A 19844-nucleotide genomic window follows, 5' to 3' on the forward strand; every position below is an offset into this window, starting at 1 on the left:
CCGCGGCTTCAGCCGCTGCCAGCGCGCATGCTCCGCGGGGCGTGCTGACCTCAGCGCGTCACGCACGTACGCACGTAGGTGCGTAGGTACGTCGCGTCTCCACCCTCCCCCCCCTCCCCCGCCCCGGTAACCGGGGAAGCGGCGGCCGAGCGCCTGCGGTGCCCGAGGGGTGAGTGAGGGGGCGCGGGGCCGGGACGGGCGGGACGGCGACGGCGGCTCTTCCCCAACCGACCGGCGGGAGGGAGCCGGAGGGATCCGCGGCCTAGTGCGGGCAGGGAGGGCCTCGGCCTGGCCCGCACAAAGGGCCCGCCCCCGTGCCGGGGCCCCGCGGGCGGGAAGGGCCGTGAGGGGCACCGCGTAAGGGCCCGGTGTGCCGGGATTGCGCACCGCGGTGAGGGCGAGCTGCGGGGCTCCCTCCGGCTGTGCCTGCCCTGGGGCAGGGGGGGTTCTTCGTGGCGCCGGGCCCCCAGTGTGGTGGGCTCGGGGAGGGGCGGGGAGGTCCCTTCTCTCTTCAGCAACCGCCAGAAACGGGAGCAGCTAAGACATATTGCTGCGTTTCTCTCCGAGGCAGGGAATCCGTAGAAAAGGTCCGTGCCTTCGCGTTTTCTCCTTCGGAACGGCGTTAGCCTACGGTTTCACCCTGCGTTTTGTCACTGTCCTGCAGGAGCCCTCTCGGTGTTTGCTCACTAGTGGGCTCCGTGGGCAAACAGAGCGAATTTTGTACTTTTGCAGCTGCGTGATAGGATAAAGGAATGATCCGGTTTGTTTTCTGGGGTGGTGGGAGGAAAAAAAAGTCAATACGTACAGCGAGGAAGAATCCTTAAAATCAGATGTTACAGCTTAAAAGATTGTCCGCTGTGCTGTCAGTAGCAGAAGTGCAAAGTTACACCTTTCATCCATTCGTTGTACATTTTAATCTCTTATCTGCCACGCATCTGTGGGTGTGAAGGCTGTAAGGTGTGTGCCAGTGCAGGTGGGAGAAGGACACCGGACTCAGCTGCTACCACGGAGAACTGAACAGCAGAGTTTTCCCCAAAGTCTCCTAGTGAGATCTGGTCTAGACTTGAGATTTATTGAGCAAGTCCCAAGCTAGTAAATGTTCTGCACAGGGAGCAGTAGCAATGTGTACTCTCAGATTATTTTGAAGTTGTTTCTCTTGCCAGTGAATTCTGATCTCATTGGAGGATCCTCACTGAATTCGAGGATTTGTTTAATAAGACTTTTAGCCTTTGGGCCATCTAATTATAACGCACTTGAAAGCAAAGCGTGTTATACTGTCTTTGGCTGCCTTAAAGGTATGACTTACTTGACCATGCAGATGAAATAATTAAATTACTTGGAATGGGAAGTGTAACTCTTAGTATATCAGTTCAGCCTTCTCTTCATCTAACTTAGAAAACCAAGTTCTGGGCAGGCATCTTATGTGGAGTATTTAAAATGTGGTTTGAAAAATGTACGTTGGAGAGCGTATATATCGCTAAAGATGCTTTCTTAAGGAAAAGAGGGAGTTGACTTTTTGGCAGAAGAGTGCCTTGTCCCATAACGGAGCGGTGTGCTGCTTTGGGCCCGTTTTTCTAGAGATGTCTGGATTGCAGTAGTACAGTATTTACAAAGCCATGAAACACTCAAGGATGGGACTGTATGGACATGCAAAATATGTATTGAGTTGATTTTTCATCTCTTGTTCCTCCTGATGTTCAGAGTTCTGACCTTGGGTTGGTTTGTGTTGGATTGCAAAACAGACAAGACAGGCAACATCTTAAATACACTTAAGTAGTCCCTGATGGACGTGATCTGTTTTGGAAGAAAACCTCTTTGTTTTATTCTTTTTTCGAATTGTGGATACGTTCATACTTACAAGAAAAGAACAAAGCCCAGATCTTTTTTGGGAAACAGATCAAACTCTTGTCAGTCACATTTCCAAGTCTCTTTATCATGACTGAAGTAATCCACTTACAAGAAAAATCATGACAATTATATATAAACTGCCTAAAGCAGAAAGAGCATTAATTTGTCTTTTGTGATTTTAACAGATATATTGAGGACATCATGAATTGGAATAAAGGTGGACCTGGTACTAAGAGAGGCTTTGGTTTTGGTGGATTTGCCATAACACCTGGAAAAAAAGAGGAGCCTAAGCTCTCTCAACAGTCTCATAGTGCTTTTGGAACAGCCGGTTCTTCTGCTGCATTTGCGAAATCGGGACCTCCTCAGCTGCCTTCTTTCTACAAAATTGGGTCAAAGCGAGCAAATTTTGATGAAGAGAATGCGTAAGTAGGGTTATTTCTTGTGTTTATCCAGCTCTAGATTTTAGTGTTTCAGAGTTGCCAAGGTCATGGGAAGTATCTGTGACACTTATGAGGTTTGGTTATTTAGAAAAGCCTGTTCAAGGATAAATACCATAACACTGCATTATGGTGTAACAGAACCCCGGTAGCTTTACAGCAATAGTATCAAGAAAAACTGAGCTAGTCACCTGCAGGTACTCCAATCCTTGCTTTGCAGCAGACTTTTGGTGCTGCCTTGGACCGATTATTTACTCTTTCTGTGGGTGTCAGCCCATCGTCTGTAAAATGAGAATGATAATACATCCTTGCCTTTAAATATATTTAAAAGACTGAGATATGACAGCAGCCCATGGAGAGCTCTCCTCCTCTAACTTTCCCCTCCCTAAGAACATATCTCAGCTGAGCCTCGGTCAAGTCAGTCTCATTCATGTTGTGGTCTGAACAAGACTGTGCCTGAGGTGGTATGTTCAGAATTGGAGCCAAGCAGGATAAATTTGGGTGTCTTTTGCACAGGGAAACATTCAACTCCACATTTCTTTACTAACCCTTCTATTAGCTGTATAAATGCCTTAATAGATAGGAGGTCGGAAAAGCATCCTATATTCATCAGCCTGGGAGAGCCACTCAAGAAGATCAGTTTCATAACATCTATTTGCCCTATCACCATTTTTAGCTTACAACATGAACAATTGTAAATACATAAATAAATCTCAATACCTTTTCCTGTGTACATACTGACTTTTATTATCTACCTCTGTGTGGAAAACTTGACTCAACTCAGAAACTGTGAAAGACAGCATGATGCTGAAGACTGTGTGCTGACTGGGCTGTTTGTTTCTTTTCAGGTACTTTGAGGATGAAGAGGAAGATTCCAGCAATGTCGAGTTGCCATACATTCCCGCAGAAAATTCCCCCACTCGCCAGCAGTTTCATTCCAAATCAGCAGACTCTGACAGCGATGATGATCCTCTGGAGGCATTCATGGCTGAAGTGGAGGCAAGATCTGGCTCGTGAAATGTTTATTAACTTATGTGGCCATACTTCTCTCCAGTCAGGAGCAGCAAATGTCACTCATGGCTTTGGCAGCCGTATTCAGAATGTCACTTAGCTTTTGTTTTTTATGTAAGATGCTATGTTAATTAGAACTCAAAGGTGGATTAAATGGGGAGAGGGCACATAAGATTTACAGTAGCTTAACTATTTAACTGTTTTGAGCATGTCAAGGCAATACAGCAAAGAGCTTTGTGTGTCTCTGAATATGAAATTAAGGTTTTGTGCATTTTACACTACCTGAATTGAAATGATTTGTATTTACCATGAGCTGTTCCTTAGCTACAGTTCTGTTATTAGCTGGATTCTGTGATGGTTTTTTCAGGAGGAATGCAGAGAATGTATTTTTTCAACGACATTGCTGCAAAGTTACAGTATATAAATTTCAAATGTATTAGTAGGAGAATTTATTTAGCATAATAGGATATGGAACAAGAGAAAGTTTAGTCCAAAAAGTGTTGTCTCTGTGGCATGATGGTCTAGTTATGTAGGAACATTTTCCCCTTCCGTGTTTTATCATCTTGGGGTTTTTAACATGTCACAATTTTATGACCTGTTAGGATCAAGCTGCTCGAGACATGAAGAGACTTGAAGATAAAGACAAAGAAAAAAAGAACGTTAAGTAAGTTCTCTTTTATCCCTGCCTTGCCTGTGTCTTGTATGGTGCTAAGAGAATTCCAATGCATTTTGTTGATGATGATTGTTCTGTAGACAATAATATATACATAGTACACATCATTAACCAGCACATGGTATACCCCATGGGTAAAGTTCTGTGTAATAAAAATTGAATAATAGGAGGGAAGAATCCATGGCATCATCCTATGGGAAAACGTCACAACACTGAGAGTTATCTCACACAAGAAGCCTTTTTAGGCCACGCAAATTGAGGCAGCACATTGTACTACTACCACCTTCCAGATCAGCCTGAATAGTTTTTCTTCTTTCCCCATCCTTGCAGTGATCAGGATGGTTTAGTTTAAAATTACGTTTATGTGAGCAAAATAACTCAGTGCTGCTGTACCTGTAGTACTGGAGATTCTTCCAAACTTGAACTAGGTTTTAAGACATTCCCTGTAAAGCTGATATATTAGGTAGCATGTGACAGTTGGGATACTAAATTTGGAGTTTAAAAACAGTTTACATTTTTGCAGCTTATCCATCTGTTTTGACCAGGGAAAATAATTATGTTGTTGATTCTTGATATAAATGTCAGATACATTGGTAGTACTTGCATTGCATGGGGTTGATCAGATTATACATGGTCCTGAAACAGAACACCGGATCCAAATCACCACCTGGGGAAGCTCTGAACTGGATTTGCACTTCCTGGCTCATATTCCTCTTCAGTTATGGGACTTCCGTAGCATCGAGAGCTTAGACCAGGATGATCTTTGATGTGGCTTCTACTGGGAAGACAGAGTCCTAATCTTTCAGTCTCATTAATAGAAGTAAAAAGAAGTCTTTGCAGGGTCGCTGTTATGGTTGGCACCAAATATGAAAACTCCATGGGTTGGGATTATACATGTTACTGAGTTGTTAGTGTTGTGTCTTCCACGAAATATGGAGCTCAGCACTAATCAAATGAAAGTATGGAGCTGAGTATGTGGAACACTTGCAGGGAAGTTTTTTTTCTCCGCTTGTTTTTCCAGGGGTATTCGAGATGACATTGAAGAGGAAGATGACCAAGTGAGTTCCTATGCAGTCTTTCTATCTTCTTTTTTGTTGTTGTTTTTTTGTTGTTTTTTTTTACCTTCCCTCCCCAAATATATAACTACTAGGTACAAACAAAACTCCAGTGTCATGCGCAGTAGCTGGACAATTCAGCAGGAAGCTCTAGTGGTTACCCTGCTGTCTCTACCCTTCTAGGTGTTTCACTAAAAAAAGAAGAATATTAGGAGACAATTTCATTCTTTTTGACTCCATTTAAGAAGATATTTTTTTATCAGTTTGAACTGTAACTTCCTGTATAGGTTTTTCAGTATTTGAGGGTCTCATTAAATTTGAAATTAGCAGAAGCAACTAACATGAAGCACCAGTGAGAGGCTGTTAAACTGTGAGGCTATTTGCAGTGAAATTTCATGTCTGTTAAGGGCAAGAATCAGGCTTTTTGCTCTTTATTTTCAGAGGAGCTCCGGTTCTGATAGAGACTTATTATAAGCATCACTGTAACAGAAATAATAAACTTCATTTCAAAATGTACCTTACTATTAAGTTGTAATTAATAACTATTGTGTTACTGGTAGTAATGCAGAGCATGGAAGGGTTGTCTGGCCTCTAGGTCTTTGCTTCCAATTTGGTGAGTGTAGCTGTGCTAAAGTTTGAGCAAAGGTGACTTACACTTGGAGACAGCTGTTGTTCAAGTGTATTGTATGTATATCTATGTGACTGAGTGGTAATTGGCCATGGTAATCAAAAAGTCAGATGAGTATATACATTTACTTGCAGTTGAACCTTGCTTTAAAAATCTGGTTTTAAATACTTGCTTGAAAGTCAAGTGAGACTAGTGTTTTCTCCATGAGAATGTCTTGGTCTGCTAGTGAGATTCTGTGAGACGCGTACATATTTGTGAGCTGTAAGGATGGCATGTGACAGTGACTTCTAACTTCAGCTTGTGTTGAAGGCACTCTTCTGAAATAGTTTCTTTCTGCTTGCTGTTGACTCTCTCAATGAAAAATAGATATATTTTCATTTCTTAGAGTCTAGTTAGGGGAAGTGGAGAAACTATCTTTGGCATAATGTGTTTAAAAAAAATGTAAACATGTGCTTAGTAACATTATGTTCTCTGTTTAAAAACCTGCAGCATCTGTACTTTGTTCGTGTGGAAATAAGAATAGATTCTTCTATTGTTAAAGCATAACAAGTCTTGGTAGAAGGAGTTGTTAAGCAGACATGTAAGAGAAGTTTGGTTTTTAAACGCATTTTGTGGTCTAACTGACACTATAGTTGTTTTCTTCATTTGTACTTAGTGTCCTTCTTCTGGACATAACTGATGGTATTTGTTAGAAAAATCACTTCTAGTGAACATGTTTGGTTTTTTCCTCAATGATGGGTGTGAAAGCAAACAGCCATCTAGCATATATGTCATTTAAACAAATGTAGTAGTATTTTTGCGTCCTATTGTATGTGATTTTACTGATATGTTTTGCTGCAGGAAGCTTACTTTCGCTACATGGCTGAAAACCCCACTGCTGGTGTGGTCCAAGAAGAGGAAGAGGATAACCTGGAGTATGATAGTGATGGGAATCCAATTGCACCGTCCAAAAAAATCATTGATCCTCTTCCACCTATAGACCATTCAGAGGTAGGAAGGAAGTTTATTCCATTCCATTCTATCTGAGGCATTCTAGAAAGCAGGAGCTAAGAAACAGAATGAAATATGCTTCCGTCCCTGTAATATTTCAGTGCTGTGCTATGTAAGTCGTACTAAAGATCCTTGAAATGGCTTCATACTAAATGAATGTTCTTGCAGACAGTTAAGAACTTTTGAGTAAAAGGACTCTTCCCCTCCAAAACTAAGTGTACAAAGAGAGAATCTTGAGTCCTGGACTAACTGAGTAATTACCCTTGCAGATTGAATATCCTCCATTTGAGAAAAATTTCTATGATGAGCATGAGGAGATCACCAGTCTCACCCCGCAGCAAGTGGTGGAGTTACGTCATAAGCTGAATCTCCGGGTAAGCTGGTCACAAAACTATCCTACTAGGATCTTTTTATTTCCTTTTTTTTTTGGTCTGTCTTGGTGGTTTTAATGAAGATTGTCACAGGAAACTTGGGCTTTTGAATATCAAGCCTCTCAGACACCTTCAATGACTTTGATTTAAGGGAGCTTGATTTTTCCTTAGCACTTCTTGAAAGTATTCTCTGGATTTGTCAAAGTGGGCACTGAAGATTGCCAGTTGCATGGTTGCACTTGGACTAAAGAACTCTGGAGCTAGGAATTGAAACTGGAAATATTACATGCAAGAATTAGTTCTTTGCCATTTTTGACATGTTAGTATGGTGACTTTCTATGAAGGGAATTATTTGAGGAAGAAGAACAATTACACAAGGAGGTAGTTATTATGTTTAGTAGCTTATGTTGATTGACAATTTATCTAAATTTTTATACCTGAAAGTCCTATTTACTCAACACATCTGGAATTTGCACCTAAACTTACATCCGTTCAGAAAGTAAAAAGCCAATTTCAGAGGCAGAGAGACCCTTTTTTTCATTTTTTTACAGATTGCTCTTTGGTTTTCTCTTACTGTTCGTGAACAAAGATATGTTTCTGTTTCTAAGGTCTCTGGTGCTGCTCCTCCAAGGCCTGGCAGTAGTTTTGCTCATTTTGGGTTTGATGAGCAACTTATGCATCAAATCAGGAAATCTGAGTATACCCAGCCCACTCCTATACAGTGTCAGGTGAGTGTTGTTACTTCTCTAACATCTAAAGGGAACTAGTAGAACACATGCAAAGGTCCCTAGTCCATATGAGGATGTATACAATTCTAGTTTCCTATATAGAGCTGTCAGGAAGAAGAATAATTTGTATTTTTCTAGGAAAATAGCTTTGATGTTTTTTAAATAGAAGTTTACCCACTTTTTTTCTTGTTCTGTAAATATATCCATATTCTTTTCTTCATTTGTCTCTTGGTGAAGAGTGAGGAACATTCAAGTGACATCTCTTGCTTATAGAAATGTATGAAAGGTTGGTTGGTTGGGGTTTTTTTAGAAATTGTATCAAAAATAACCATAGGAGTAGCTGAGTAGAGCCATACATGGACAACTTTATTTCTTTAAACAGCTTATATTGAATGTCTTGTAACTAGAAGGGTTGTATGCAACAAGGCATTTTTTTAATTTCTTTTGGCAGTTAGAATAGATGCCCTATGAGCTGGACCATTTAACTGGTCATTCCTTGGAGAGCCGTGCAAGCAAAAGGGATTCTACTGCATATGTAGATTGATTACCATAACTGATTAAGGTTATCAGTAATGTGATTACAACGACACCACTTCAGATACTTTTCCTGAAGTATAAAAAATGATGTGGTGCTCTGTCCAAGTGACAAGTATTAGGACCTTAGTCCATACTATTTGTAAAAAAACTGTGGTTGAGAGGTCCGTATAGCAACAGTAGGGATGCACTGAGAACTTCAGCACTCAGAATGGTTATGTAAAGAATAGGCTCAGAGAATTTGGTTTTAGTGTTCTTACAGCTGGACAAGATGCGTTTGTGTGCATGTAAATATATTCTTGGGCTGGTGTACTGTGCCCAGATGTTCATTTAATATAGGACACCAGTAGTCATAACACAGTAACCGCTTCCAGCCCTTAAACCAAACTGATTCAGATCTGAACTTGGCAATAATAAAACTGTGTAAGCATCGACGTGTGTTGCTCTGAGTCCTCTGTAATGTGCTTTCCTCATGTTGTCTGAGTTTTCATATAGTATCTAGCACAAGAATATGCTAAGGTAGGCATAATATGGGTTTAGAATCTCTTTATTTTTAGGGTGTTCCGGTTGCACTAAGTGGCAGAGATATGATTGGGATAGCTAAGACTGGAAGTGGAAAAACAGCAGCCTTCATCTGGCCAATGTTGATTCACATCATGGATCAAAAGGAGCTTGAACCGGGGGATGGTCCCATTGCAGTGATCGTCTGTCCGACCAGAGAGCTTTGCCAACAGGTAGGTGTATAGTAAGCATATATGTGCCATACAGTGTTCTTACAGAAGACGACAAAATTCTGGGCAGAAATTATCAGAGAACCTCAGTGAAATATTTGAAAAAACTACTCTGTACATTAGTAGCATGCCTCCAGTGTAAGCTCACAATTCTTTCCTACACCTCTTTTTGTTGAAGAATCATGACAAATCTGAAATTGTAAATTTTTGCACAGTGCTCCCATATTATTTCTAAGTATTAAGAATACTGTGGATGCATTGCCACAAGTTGTATGTGTAAAAGATAGAGCTTTCAGGTTAAATTATGGTTGGATGCCTAAAAAGGTTTCCCACGTTATTGGAAATTATCCACAAGTATTGAAGTCTTTAGCCCTGAGGATTTCTGAATGATTTCATTGGTTACTAGCTGAAAGTGGATTTCAGTAGCTGGACCATATTTCCAAGGTAGGCATATTTTCTCAGATCTGTCTAACGTGAACTGTGATGTGCTTTGTTTAAAATTCTCAGATCCATTCTGAATGTAAGCGCTTTGGTAAGGCATATAATCTGCGCTCAGTAGCTGTGTATGGAGGAGGAAGCATGTGGGAGCAAGCCAAAGCCCTCCAGGAGGGGGCAGAGATAGTTGTCTGCACACCAGTAAGTACTTGTATGCACACAGTACCATTTTCTGTTGCTTAACTGAAGCTGAGACAGATTTTTAATACCATTCATGATGCAGAATTTTCCTCTGATCACTGAAATCTAGGTTCTTCACAGGTTATCAGATGTTGAGAGCAAATATGCTCGGATTATTCTTCTCCCAAGAGAAATTGAAAGAGATTAGGTATGACCTCTAATAGAAGACAGAGTAGCAAGATGTGCTTGAATCAATGTCAGTTGTGTGCAATACCAGCTTCTGATTACTGAGACTTAAATTCATGAAGAAAATTCCCAGAATGTCATGAACTTGAGTGCTGTCTTCCTGAATCAGCATAGAGCCTGTGGCAGTAATACTCAATGGTTGAAACATTGATTCAGAATGGGTATTGATGCTGAACCAGTGATTTAAATGAGCACCATTGTCAACTGGCTTTGCTTATTGCAAAAACTTGTTACCAACTTGGGCAAAAATGAGCACCTAATGGTTGGAGGAAGTTTTATTGTGGCTATTTATTGGGGTACTAGGCAAGAAAACAAAATATGAAGAACTCCCTTGCCAAAAATTGTGGGATTAAGTAGCCAGTTCACATTTAAATTTTAATTCTAATGAAGAATGGGGCATTTCAGGCTCTCAGCACTGTTAAGCTTGAAAAAGCAGTCCTAAAATTCAGCTTGTAAAGCATAGTTGATGAGAGTTTTAGGAATCTGTTTCTATGACTTGAATATTGACACTTAACTTCTAGACTGAAGCCTTGAGATGTCTTATTCTAAGTCTCTGGTAAGTGAGGATAAACAGTTAAGTGCTTGAAGGTTGCATATATTAACATTTTTAAAAATATGTGTTAAAAACTTGGCGCTTTTTTTTTTTTAATAGGGTCGCTTGATTGATCATGTGAAAAAGAAAGCTACAAACCTTCAAAGAGTCACTTACCTTGTGTTTGATGAAGCTGACAGAATGTTTGATATGGGTTTTGGTATGTAATGAACAAAGGTTACTGTTTCGGAAAGCAGTGGTGTCCAGTTCCCAGCTTAGTAGGACTGTTTATAACCCCTGTAGCTTCATATACTTGAAAATACATTAAGCAAATACTTTATAGACAAAACTCATATTTAGAGGTCTAATATCTGTTGCCATAAAGAGATCAGTGAAGTGCTGTTGATGTTGAAGTCCAAAAACCCTAATTTTTATCTTCAGAGTTGCTGAATAACTTTCGAGCAAGTCACTTCAGTGGTTTGATTCTATGTGTACAAACTAGTGGTGTTTAAAGAACTTTCTACTTTATTGGAAGAGGTTTGGTCATTCAGATCTGGATGATTTTGAGTTTGTGTTCAAGAGTCATGGGACATAGCAAAGATTTGACGGTACTAGAATAGTGCAGAGGCAGGGGGACAGGGTATGCACAGATTCAGCTAGGATCTTTGGTTACAGAATTTTTTGCTGAAGGAACTGCCAAAAGTTTCTCTGTACAGCAAAGGAACTTCCATTGTGCAACGAAGAGCACCTGGAAGTCACAGTAGAATTAAATACTGAGTGAAAAGCACTCATTCACTCTATGGTTATTTGTTAAATAAAGCAATATAGTTATATTTTGAGTTATTCTACTAAATAATGAGCATACAACATTGATTAGAACATTTTCTATCTCCTTTCCAGAATATCAGGTCAGATCAATCGCAAGCCACGTACGTCCTGACAGACAGAGTAAGTATAAGCATGTTTCAAGATAAACTCCTGAGAGTCAAAGGAGGCAGTACGATGGGCTACCAGTTAAGAAGCTGGAAGAGAACTTGGATTTGCTGTTCTTGACACAGCCACACAATGAGACTTTTACAAAAGTCCTCTGGTGTTACCTTCAGTGTAGGCTGTTGGGAAGGGAGCACTTGTGAAGTATGGGTACTTTACCACACTGTCATCAGTCTGTAATCCCTTCACAGACTTTACTCAGAGAAAAGATGATTAGCTGAATTAATGTTCATATGCTTTGAGATCCTGTGTTCTAAGCTGCCACGTAAGAAAGTTCACAGCAGTGCCATGTATTATCAACATCTTATTTCAGATGCCATGAAATGTGTTTCCACTTTGAGGTATTTTAATAGTGTGATTGATAATTTTCATTTGAACCAGTAAAACAGACCGCAGCTTCAGACCACTGACATTTGGTACAGTCATACAGGTCCTCATTCACAGGATCTGTGCAGTGTTTTCACAGTTCTGAAAGAAAGTTTATTTTCCAAGGAGTTCAAATACTGTTTTTCTTTTAGCCCTCTTGTTCAGTGCCACTTTCCGTAAGAAGATTGAGAAATTGGCTCGAGATATTCTGATCGACCCAATTCGAGTTGTGCAGGGAGACATTGGAGAGGTAATTCTACATTACTCCTGAGACAATCAGAAAAACTATTCTGTTTCTGTTGTCTGAAATTTAAGTTAAACAGCATAGTCATAATTTATATTTAAGAGGAAATATGTTGTGCTTAACAAAAAATAGTAAGGGTTTGGTTCTGTTTTTTATTTTATTGAGCTTTCTTTCTCCCAACAAATATTGTTTTGATGGAAGGTTTCATCAAGGAGTGAAACGACACTAATGCAGATTGACTTTTTTTTTTTTTTTTTTTTAATTAGGCTGAATCAATGGGTATATCCCTTTGTCTCAAAACTATAAAAAAATTACAACTTTTGCAATGAAGGATTTGAAACAGGCTGTAGTATCTTTCAGCTGGTTTATGTGGGAATGTTGATCCTATACTTGCTTGACAGTAGCAGATGAACTATTAGCAGACTAGGGATTTGGTGATAAGTCAGTGAAGTGAGCAGATTACATTTGCTGTGAAGAAACTTTGCTTATAATATATGAAAACTGTTGAGAAGTTTCACAAGATGCCTTCAGAACATTCTTCTTTTAACCAATTCTCTGCATTTTTTATTTTTTTCCATCAGGAATGTAAGGTATATCTTTATAACAAAAAATTAATGGCCACCTGAAGCCCCTTCTTTGTGGGAAAATGTTTTTCCTAAACATCGCTTAAGAAAAGAAGCAGCTTTCCTAGCTCAATCACATGGTTCCTTTTCTTCGATCTAAATAATTACTCTGAGAGCATCATCCTTGAAATAATTAATATTTAAATGTGTAAAAGTTAAATCTTTCAGAGAAACTTCCAGATAGTGCTGTGAGCTCTACTGCACTTTTATTATTTGCAATACAGAGTGTATAGGGAGTCTGTTTATACCTCCCCTCTTCCTGACTCCAGGGACAAGTCACAGCTCACAGGAGTACTTTCTCTGATCGCCGTATGAATAACTTTTACTGATGAGCATCCTCTCTGTCTCAGACCCTGCTCTTGCACAGTCTATTTTAGATGTTAATAGCATCTGTTGCAAGAGCATCTAAATTGCAAGTACCCATCTTTAGATCAGTAGGGTGCTAAACTGCCTTATGTCAAAGACTGCACTTTGCCTCTCAGGTTTAGTAAAGAGTAGCTCATTTAACCCCTGCCTTTTCTGCACTGTGAAAATGAAGCGGTCAGCAGTTAGACAAGAACTGAAACCTCTTTTAAAGGAGAATGTTTGTCCCCTGCTTCTCCGCTTTTTGTTCTCACGCCTAGTTCAAATTCCTTGTTTTATTCTGCCATCTGTGTTTGCCATCCTGTCCTTGCCATCCTGTCCTTTCTGTCCTGCTTTATTGCTTGTTTTATTTCTCCCCTTAGGCAAATGAAGATGTTACTCAAATTGTGGAGATTTTCCCCTCTGGCCCTAGCAAATGGAACTGGCTGACTCGACGCCTTGTGGAGTTCACATCTTCTGGGAGCGTTCTCCTGTTTGTCACCAAGAAGGCAAATGCAGAAGAGCTGGCCAATAACCTCAAGCAGGAGGATCATAATCTGGGGCTGCTTCATGGTGACATGGACCAGAGTGAGAGGAATAAAGTAATTTCAGAATTTAAGAAAAAGGGGATCCCAATACTGGTAGCTACTGATGTGGCAGGTATGTGACATTCTAAGAAACAGCAGCTCGTACAAATTGTGGATATTAATAAAAAGGCTAACACACTTTAGTGGAAAGCAACAAGGTTGGCTTCTGTGCTTGCTGGGCACTGTGTTCCTGACGTTTTTCAGAAGTACACAGTGTTAGCAAGGTGTTTTATTTTTAAAGTATTCTAATGATGTTTAAATTACAGTTTGACAGATACTTTTTAATATACAAAAAGAAAATAAGCTGTTTCTTAAGGAAGTAACTGCTATTCATTAATCAGCTGACATATTATGCATGCTTAAATGAAGAGGAGATGGGCACACTTGAAGCCTTCTTTAGAACAGCTTTTGTAACCAGATGCTTAGCTGAACAAAGAGTGAATTTCAGTGTCCTTTAATAAAGGCCTCTCTCTTCCCTGGAGAAGCAGTCATTTAAAGAGACCTCTTCCATCTCCAATCCTGTGAACTTGGGGATTGGTGTAACTTACACTACTGTTAGAGAAGATATTGCTACTCTTAAGAGTTTTAGCCTGTGAAGGGTGTCTTAACTGGAGTGTGTTCCTGTGGAAACTCCTTTTGTATGCTGGAGCAGAATGAAGTGATAAGCTGGTATGAATGGGATTGCTTTGACTTAGTTTGGGATAATCACACCTACTGCTATGTTGCTCTTTATTACAGCTCGTGGGTTAGATATTCCTTCCATTAAGACTGTCATCAATTATGATGTGGCTCGGGACATAGATACGCACACCCATAGAATTGGTCGTACTGGCAGAGCAGGCGAGAAGGGAGTTGCCTACACTCTGCTGACTCCCAAAGACAGTAACTTCGCTGGTGATCTTGTCAGAAATCTGGAAGGTGCTAATCAACATGTTTCCAAAGAGCTGTTGGATCTAGCAATGCAGGTACGAACAAGCAAAACTCCTTGAGTAGAGGAAGGTTCCTTCCATGATTAGCACAAAATCAGGAGCCTCAGTGACTTGTTTCCGGCTCCATCATGTGTTAGCAGTGACCTTTTGCAATCTATACTATTTTTAAGGAGGCTTTCTAGTGTTTTTAATGGCCTTTGAAAGAATCCATGAAGAGATGAAGATTTTGGAACACTGTATGTAATCTATTTTGGGATCAGGCACTGCCTAGGAAATTAGGTACTATAATCTGGCTGATGCCAGCAAAGCACTCCAGCTCCACTATCTCATTACAATCAGATTTTCAATATGCATTTATGGCAGGCACCTGGGAAATGCAGCTTAGTTAAAAGCTAAACTAGAAAATAATTACAAGGACATTTACTCTGTGAAGCGGTTGTTCGTTTATCATTATACCTGCTTGGCAGTGCTGTCTGGCAGGCTTGCTATATATAGGTATGACGGGTAGCTGAAGCAATTGTGTTTCCGCCGCTGTACTCATCAGCTCTTTAAGTTCTTGTCTTTTGCTGCCCATGTAGCTGCGAGAGAGCAAAGGCATTTTGGTAATTCCCAAATTCAGAGAAGGATTAGCGTGCTTGTGGCTTCATTGCCAAGCAGCTTGGACACTCGCTGCTAGAAGTAAGTGTTTTTTCTGAGGTACAGAGGCAGCATTTTCAGAAGGGACAGAATTTGTGAGGCAGAGCACCACAGGCTGCCTTTGAGAGGAGAATATAGAAGCTGAATGGCTTGGCTTACTGGCTTCTTCAGATTTGAAGAAACTATAGGGCATAAAAGAGGTGCAGCCAACCATTATTTAATAACCTGGTAACAGGAGGTCTGGTTTGTCTATCCTTTCCTGGCCACTGCTTGTTGCAGGAAGTTTTGCTGACAGAACCTCATTTCTCCTTAGCCAGGCAGTGGGCTAAATCAATAAAACCCAAGTATGAGCAAGTGCAGAGCTCCCAAGTGAATGGCATCAACAATTACACTTATTCCTGGCTTTATTAGAATGCAAACCCCTAAAAGTTTAACATGGATGAAAGCTCAGGACATAAAATTAGTTTTCGTAAAAAACATTTGTAACAAAAAGCTTCAGACCCACATGACAGAACTCTCTACAGCTGACTTTCAGAGTGCTGTAATCTGTCACATCCCATCCCCTTGCAGCAGCTGTGTTGTGGAATGGGAAACAGTGTATTTGTATTTTTCTTTTGAAATGCTCAAAATCCTTCTTTTCTGAGCCTCATTACATGCATTTATGAATCTTCTTATTCCCTGTGTTGAGAAGCACTTGTCCTTCTTTTGTACAGAATCCGTGGTTCCGGAAATCACGTTTCAAAGGAGGAAAAGGCAAGAAGCTGAACATTGGTGGTGGTGGCTTAGGATACCGTGAACGTCCTGGTCTGGGATCAGAAAATTCTGTAAGTAGAGATGCTAAAGAAGTTGTTTACAGATTCTTGGAACTTTTAAACTTAGTATTGACTACTTTTTAATTTAAAAAAAATCTTCTTAGTACTGCAGTATAGCCTCTACTTTCAAAGGTTTTCATAGCTCAGAATCTTTCAGAGTTAGTATCAGAAATATCTCAAGTGAAGCTGTCCTGTGCCGTTACCCTCTTGTCAAGAGCTGCCCTATTTAGGGCCAGAGTGAGCATTGGGAAGACTTACTAAGGTATGACCATGCTAGGAAAACAGCTCGTTGCCAATGTGTATGGGGACAGAATTTAACAGTAGGCATGTTGAAAACACATCATGTTCAGCATCTTTCCAAAAGTCACAGCTAAGGTCTTGTTTACACTTTGTCTTGTCTATGACCACTGTGAAAAATCTCCATTTGATTGTGTTCTGCTTTTGCTTGTACTGTAAGGAGCTGGGAAATGTGGTTATACTGTTGACTAGTGAGTTACTAAGACTTAATGCATCTTTACTTTTCTGTCATCCTCAAGGGCAAACTGTTCTGCTCAGTGGTCTCCAGAAGTACGTCATCCTTAGTAGATATATTTCCTGAGTGCAGGGTCAAGATAAATTCTAAGAAAGGTTGAATTGAAAGTGTCTGTGTGGGATAAATCTCTCCAGTTGTCCTTTGTCTTTCTGCGTAGGACCGTGGAAACAACAACAGCGTGATGAGTAACTATGAGGCATACAAGCCATCCACTGGGGCAATGGGAGACAGACTTACAGCAATGAAAGCAGCTTTTCAGGTTGGTTCGATCACTTGTACTCCAAGTTATAACTCAAGAGGAAAGGACATAACATGGAAAAATTATTTTACTACTGATGATTCAAGACAATTTCTTTTTCCTCCCCTGAAAATGCAGAAACCCTGTTGATTTCAGGGAAGTTGAGGTTGATAGTGGTGGCCGTGTCTCATCCACTTGGAGCATGCACTCAGCATTGCAGTCCAAACTGGTAGAATTAGTATGCAGGCTGGACTGAACATGTTTGCACAAAGTTAATTTGCCAGACTTATTTTGTTTTCTGCTGCCTCTTTGCTCTCTTTCCCTTCCGGATTCTGCTCCTAGGCTTGATCCTATTTAGGTTGCTTAGCGGCAATGGTGTAATTGCAATCAAAAGAAACAGGGCACAGAGAAACCCTTTCTCTTCAGTGTAAAAATTAACCCCACAATATAGGAGTTCCCTTGTTTCTGTGATCTGGTAGCAGATGTCCGTTACTAATTCTGTGTTCGTAAGCACAGCAGGAATGTAATCACTCCAAGACTGACTTTTTATAGGAACTCTTTTTCCTAGGGGCTCCCCAGAATTCAAGACAGGCTTGTGTATGCATGATGACTGCATGTTTTGTGGTGCACTGTAGAAGCAAACATGCTCTCTTTTTCCTTTCTGTCTCTTTCCGGCAGTCCCAGTATAAGAGCCACTTTGTTGCTGCGAGCTTAAATAATCAAAAGACTGGTAGCTCTGCTGCTGGTGCTAGTGGCTGGACCAGCGCTGGGAGCTTGAACTCAGTACCGACAAGTTCAGCACAGCAAAATGCTGCAAATCCTGACAGCCCAATTGCAGCCACCGCAGCAGCAAAGGGTGTTCCAGGTTTCACCAGCACAGGGAATTTGAGTAGCGTTCCCACCTTTCCAAGTGTCGGAGTACAGGGCTTCAACAACACAAATGCCAGCACCAACAATCGAGAAGGCAGCAGCAGCACCGGTGTTGCCACTGCTGGCAGCGGTGGTGGCGGCAGCAGCAGCGGAGGTGGTGGTGGCGGTGGTGGTGGCGGCATTGTCAGAGAACGATACAACGACAACCGGAACAGTCGCCACAATGAGATCCCACGCCGTGGAGAGGGTGGTGGTCGCTACAATGATGTGCAACGCCATGGAGAAGGAGGTGGTCGCCACAGTGACGTTTACCGCCACGGAGAGGGCCGACATGGCGACAACCATCGCCACGGTGAAAGCCGGCACTTCACTGATGTGAGCAGTGGCAATCGCAATAACGGTGATAGCAGGAATAGCAACGAAGGTAGGAACAACGAGAACAGGAATGGTGACAACAGGAAGGATGCCAACAGCCGAGACAACAAGACAGATGGTTTTGCTGTCCCAGAGCCCCCAAAACGTAAGAGGAGCCGGTGGGACAGTTAAAAGCTGGTGTTTCACAGCCTGGAACCTCTGCAGGTAGTGTTGTCTTTTTCCAGAGGATTTCTTGGGGTTTTTGGTAACTGGTTGTTGAGCAGCTGGGGGAGGAGAAGGAAACCATGAAAACTCCCCATTGCAAGTCTGGGCCGGTACATCTGCAGACAGATTCACTTTAATGATGTGTACACACAATGCTTAGTCAAAGAGGAATCATTTTGATAAAGCTCCCTGGGTTCTGCTTTTAAACATTCAGTGCTCAAGTGACTCTCTGCTGGATTTAAAGAGATCTTCTTGACAAGAAAGAAGCTGTTTCACATCCTTGGAACGTTAAGAAACTGTTGTCCATAGAAGTATAAAGTAGTCTTTTCTTAACCAGCGTTCACATTTAAAAAGACAGTCCATCTAGAGATGCTCAGGACCCACCTGTTAAACATTAATCTTTCAGCAATTTGTTCAGTATGGTGAGTTCTTCCCTAATCTCTTCTTTTCACATATTCTGTTATCCGCAAATAATTTGGCCTCCAGGTTGCCCCGTACATCTCTCCCCATCCACCAAGAATGTATCAATTTGCATTGCTGAAGGTGGGATGAAGCAAGTTGATTTTTCTTTCCTTTTTTTTTTTTTTTTAATTTTATTTTTTATGAAGCTGTTCCAAGGGATCCTTCTCCAGCCCGCTAACCACAAATTCACATGTAGTGTAGGAGGGACTCCCTGGCTCGTTTGTGGTCAGTACATCAATCCCAATCCCATTGCCCAGGTATTTTTTCTTTTAAAGAACCTCTTCTTTCCTAATAACCTTCATTTTGGTGGAAGCCTGCATAGCAAACTTGTTTCTCTGCTGTGCCTATGCACCCTCTGTTATGAGAGGGTTGAGTGCTTTCTTCGAATTAAAAACAAAAAAGGGAAAAAAATGTAGATATGCCACAACAATCAGAGGCTGGTGCCCCCCGTGAAGCGTAGCTAAATGAAGAGGCTTCATTCACAAATTCAGGGACCTGCTGCTCAGAAGCCTTTAGGGAGAACCTGAAAAGCAATTGATAAAGTGGAACAGCTCAAATATTGCCCCATATTGGACACATGTAGTTAAAACTGTAAAATGTTGCTTGACCGTTTTTAACTCGTGTGTACTATCCGTTTTTTAACTTTTTTTTTTTTGCGCCATAAAGGTAAGGAAGAACTCTTTTGTTGAAACATGTCAGCACCCACCTCTGTCTTGTTTCTACTGAAAGAAGTATCAGAAACTGTCAGGTTTTTGTGACATTGTGATGTTTTCTTTATCAGCTGTGCATTTACTTTCTGCTTGCTCTAGTAAATGTTTTATTACTGGGACAAAAATATCTAGCATGTGCTTTTTATTCTCCACTTCTTCCTTTGGCTTTTCTGGCATTTGGGTGGAGATTTGACTGACTAGAGATTTGACTGCGTCCTGTTCTTTCACCAGAAGTTGTGGATTGTAGTTGATAAAAGACTTCCTGTGGTTTTTATTGGTATCTTTCACCTCAAACTGTTTTGCAAACCCTATTTTAGCTTGAAAGCCTCCTGGGGAATAGATTTTTCTCTGTTTCACAAGTGGGAAGGATACAGCTCAGGACACATTGCTCATCCCAGCCTTTCCATGGGGTCATTGGTTGACCTGGAAAGAGAATTCAGCAACAGTCTTGTGATCTGACTTGCATATGTACTGGTTTCAGTTAAGACACCAACTTAATTATTTGGGCCCCCTTACTAACTAGCT

The 19844-nt window shown here is 40.9% G+C and overlaps 1 protein-coding gene across 4 annotated transcripts; it reads left to right on the forward strand.

The window, feature by feature from the left end:
- The first annotated feature begins 92 nt into the window (after window positions 1–92).
- Window positions 93–18841, forward strand: DDX42 (DEAD-box helicase 42). Of its 4 annotated transcripts, none has more exons than XM_075036256.1 (18): window positions 93–169; window positions 2034–2270; window positions 3134–3284; window positions 3899–3960; window positions 4991–5027; window positions 6493–6642; window positions 6912–7016; window positions 7622–7741; window positions 8833–9009; window positions 9514–9642; window positions 10520–10619; window positions 11300–11347; window positions 11908–12005; window positions 13348–13624; window positions 14290–14516; window positions 15830–15940; window positions 16618–16719; window positions 17377–18841. In XM_075036256.1, the coding sequence occupies exons 2-18, from the start codon at window positions 2050–2052 to the stop codon at window positions 18112–18114; spliced, it is 2853 nt and encodes a 950-aa protein (XP_074892357.1). In that variant the 5' UTR covers window positions 93–169; window positions 2034–2049; the 3' UTR covers window positions 18115–18841. The 4 variants fall into 4 exon arrangements, with proteins under 4 accessions (XP_074892357.1, XP_074892358.1, XP_074892359.1 ...); XM_075036257.1 differs by lacking the exon at window positions 93–169 and adding an exon at window positions 454–587; XM_075036258.1 differs by lacking the exons at window positions 93–169; window positions 2034–2270; window positions 3134–3284 and having other exon boundaries at window positions 4615–5027.
- Window positions 18842–19844: the final 1003 nt, after the last annotated feature.

Source organism: Buteo buteo, chromosome 9, assembly GCF_964188355.1.
Source record: "Buteo buteo chromosome 9, bButBut1.hap1.1, whole genome shotgun sequence".
Taxonomy (NCBI): domain Eukaryota; kingdom Metazoa; phylum Chordata; class Aves; order Accipitriformes; family Accipitridae; genus Buteo; species Buteo buteo.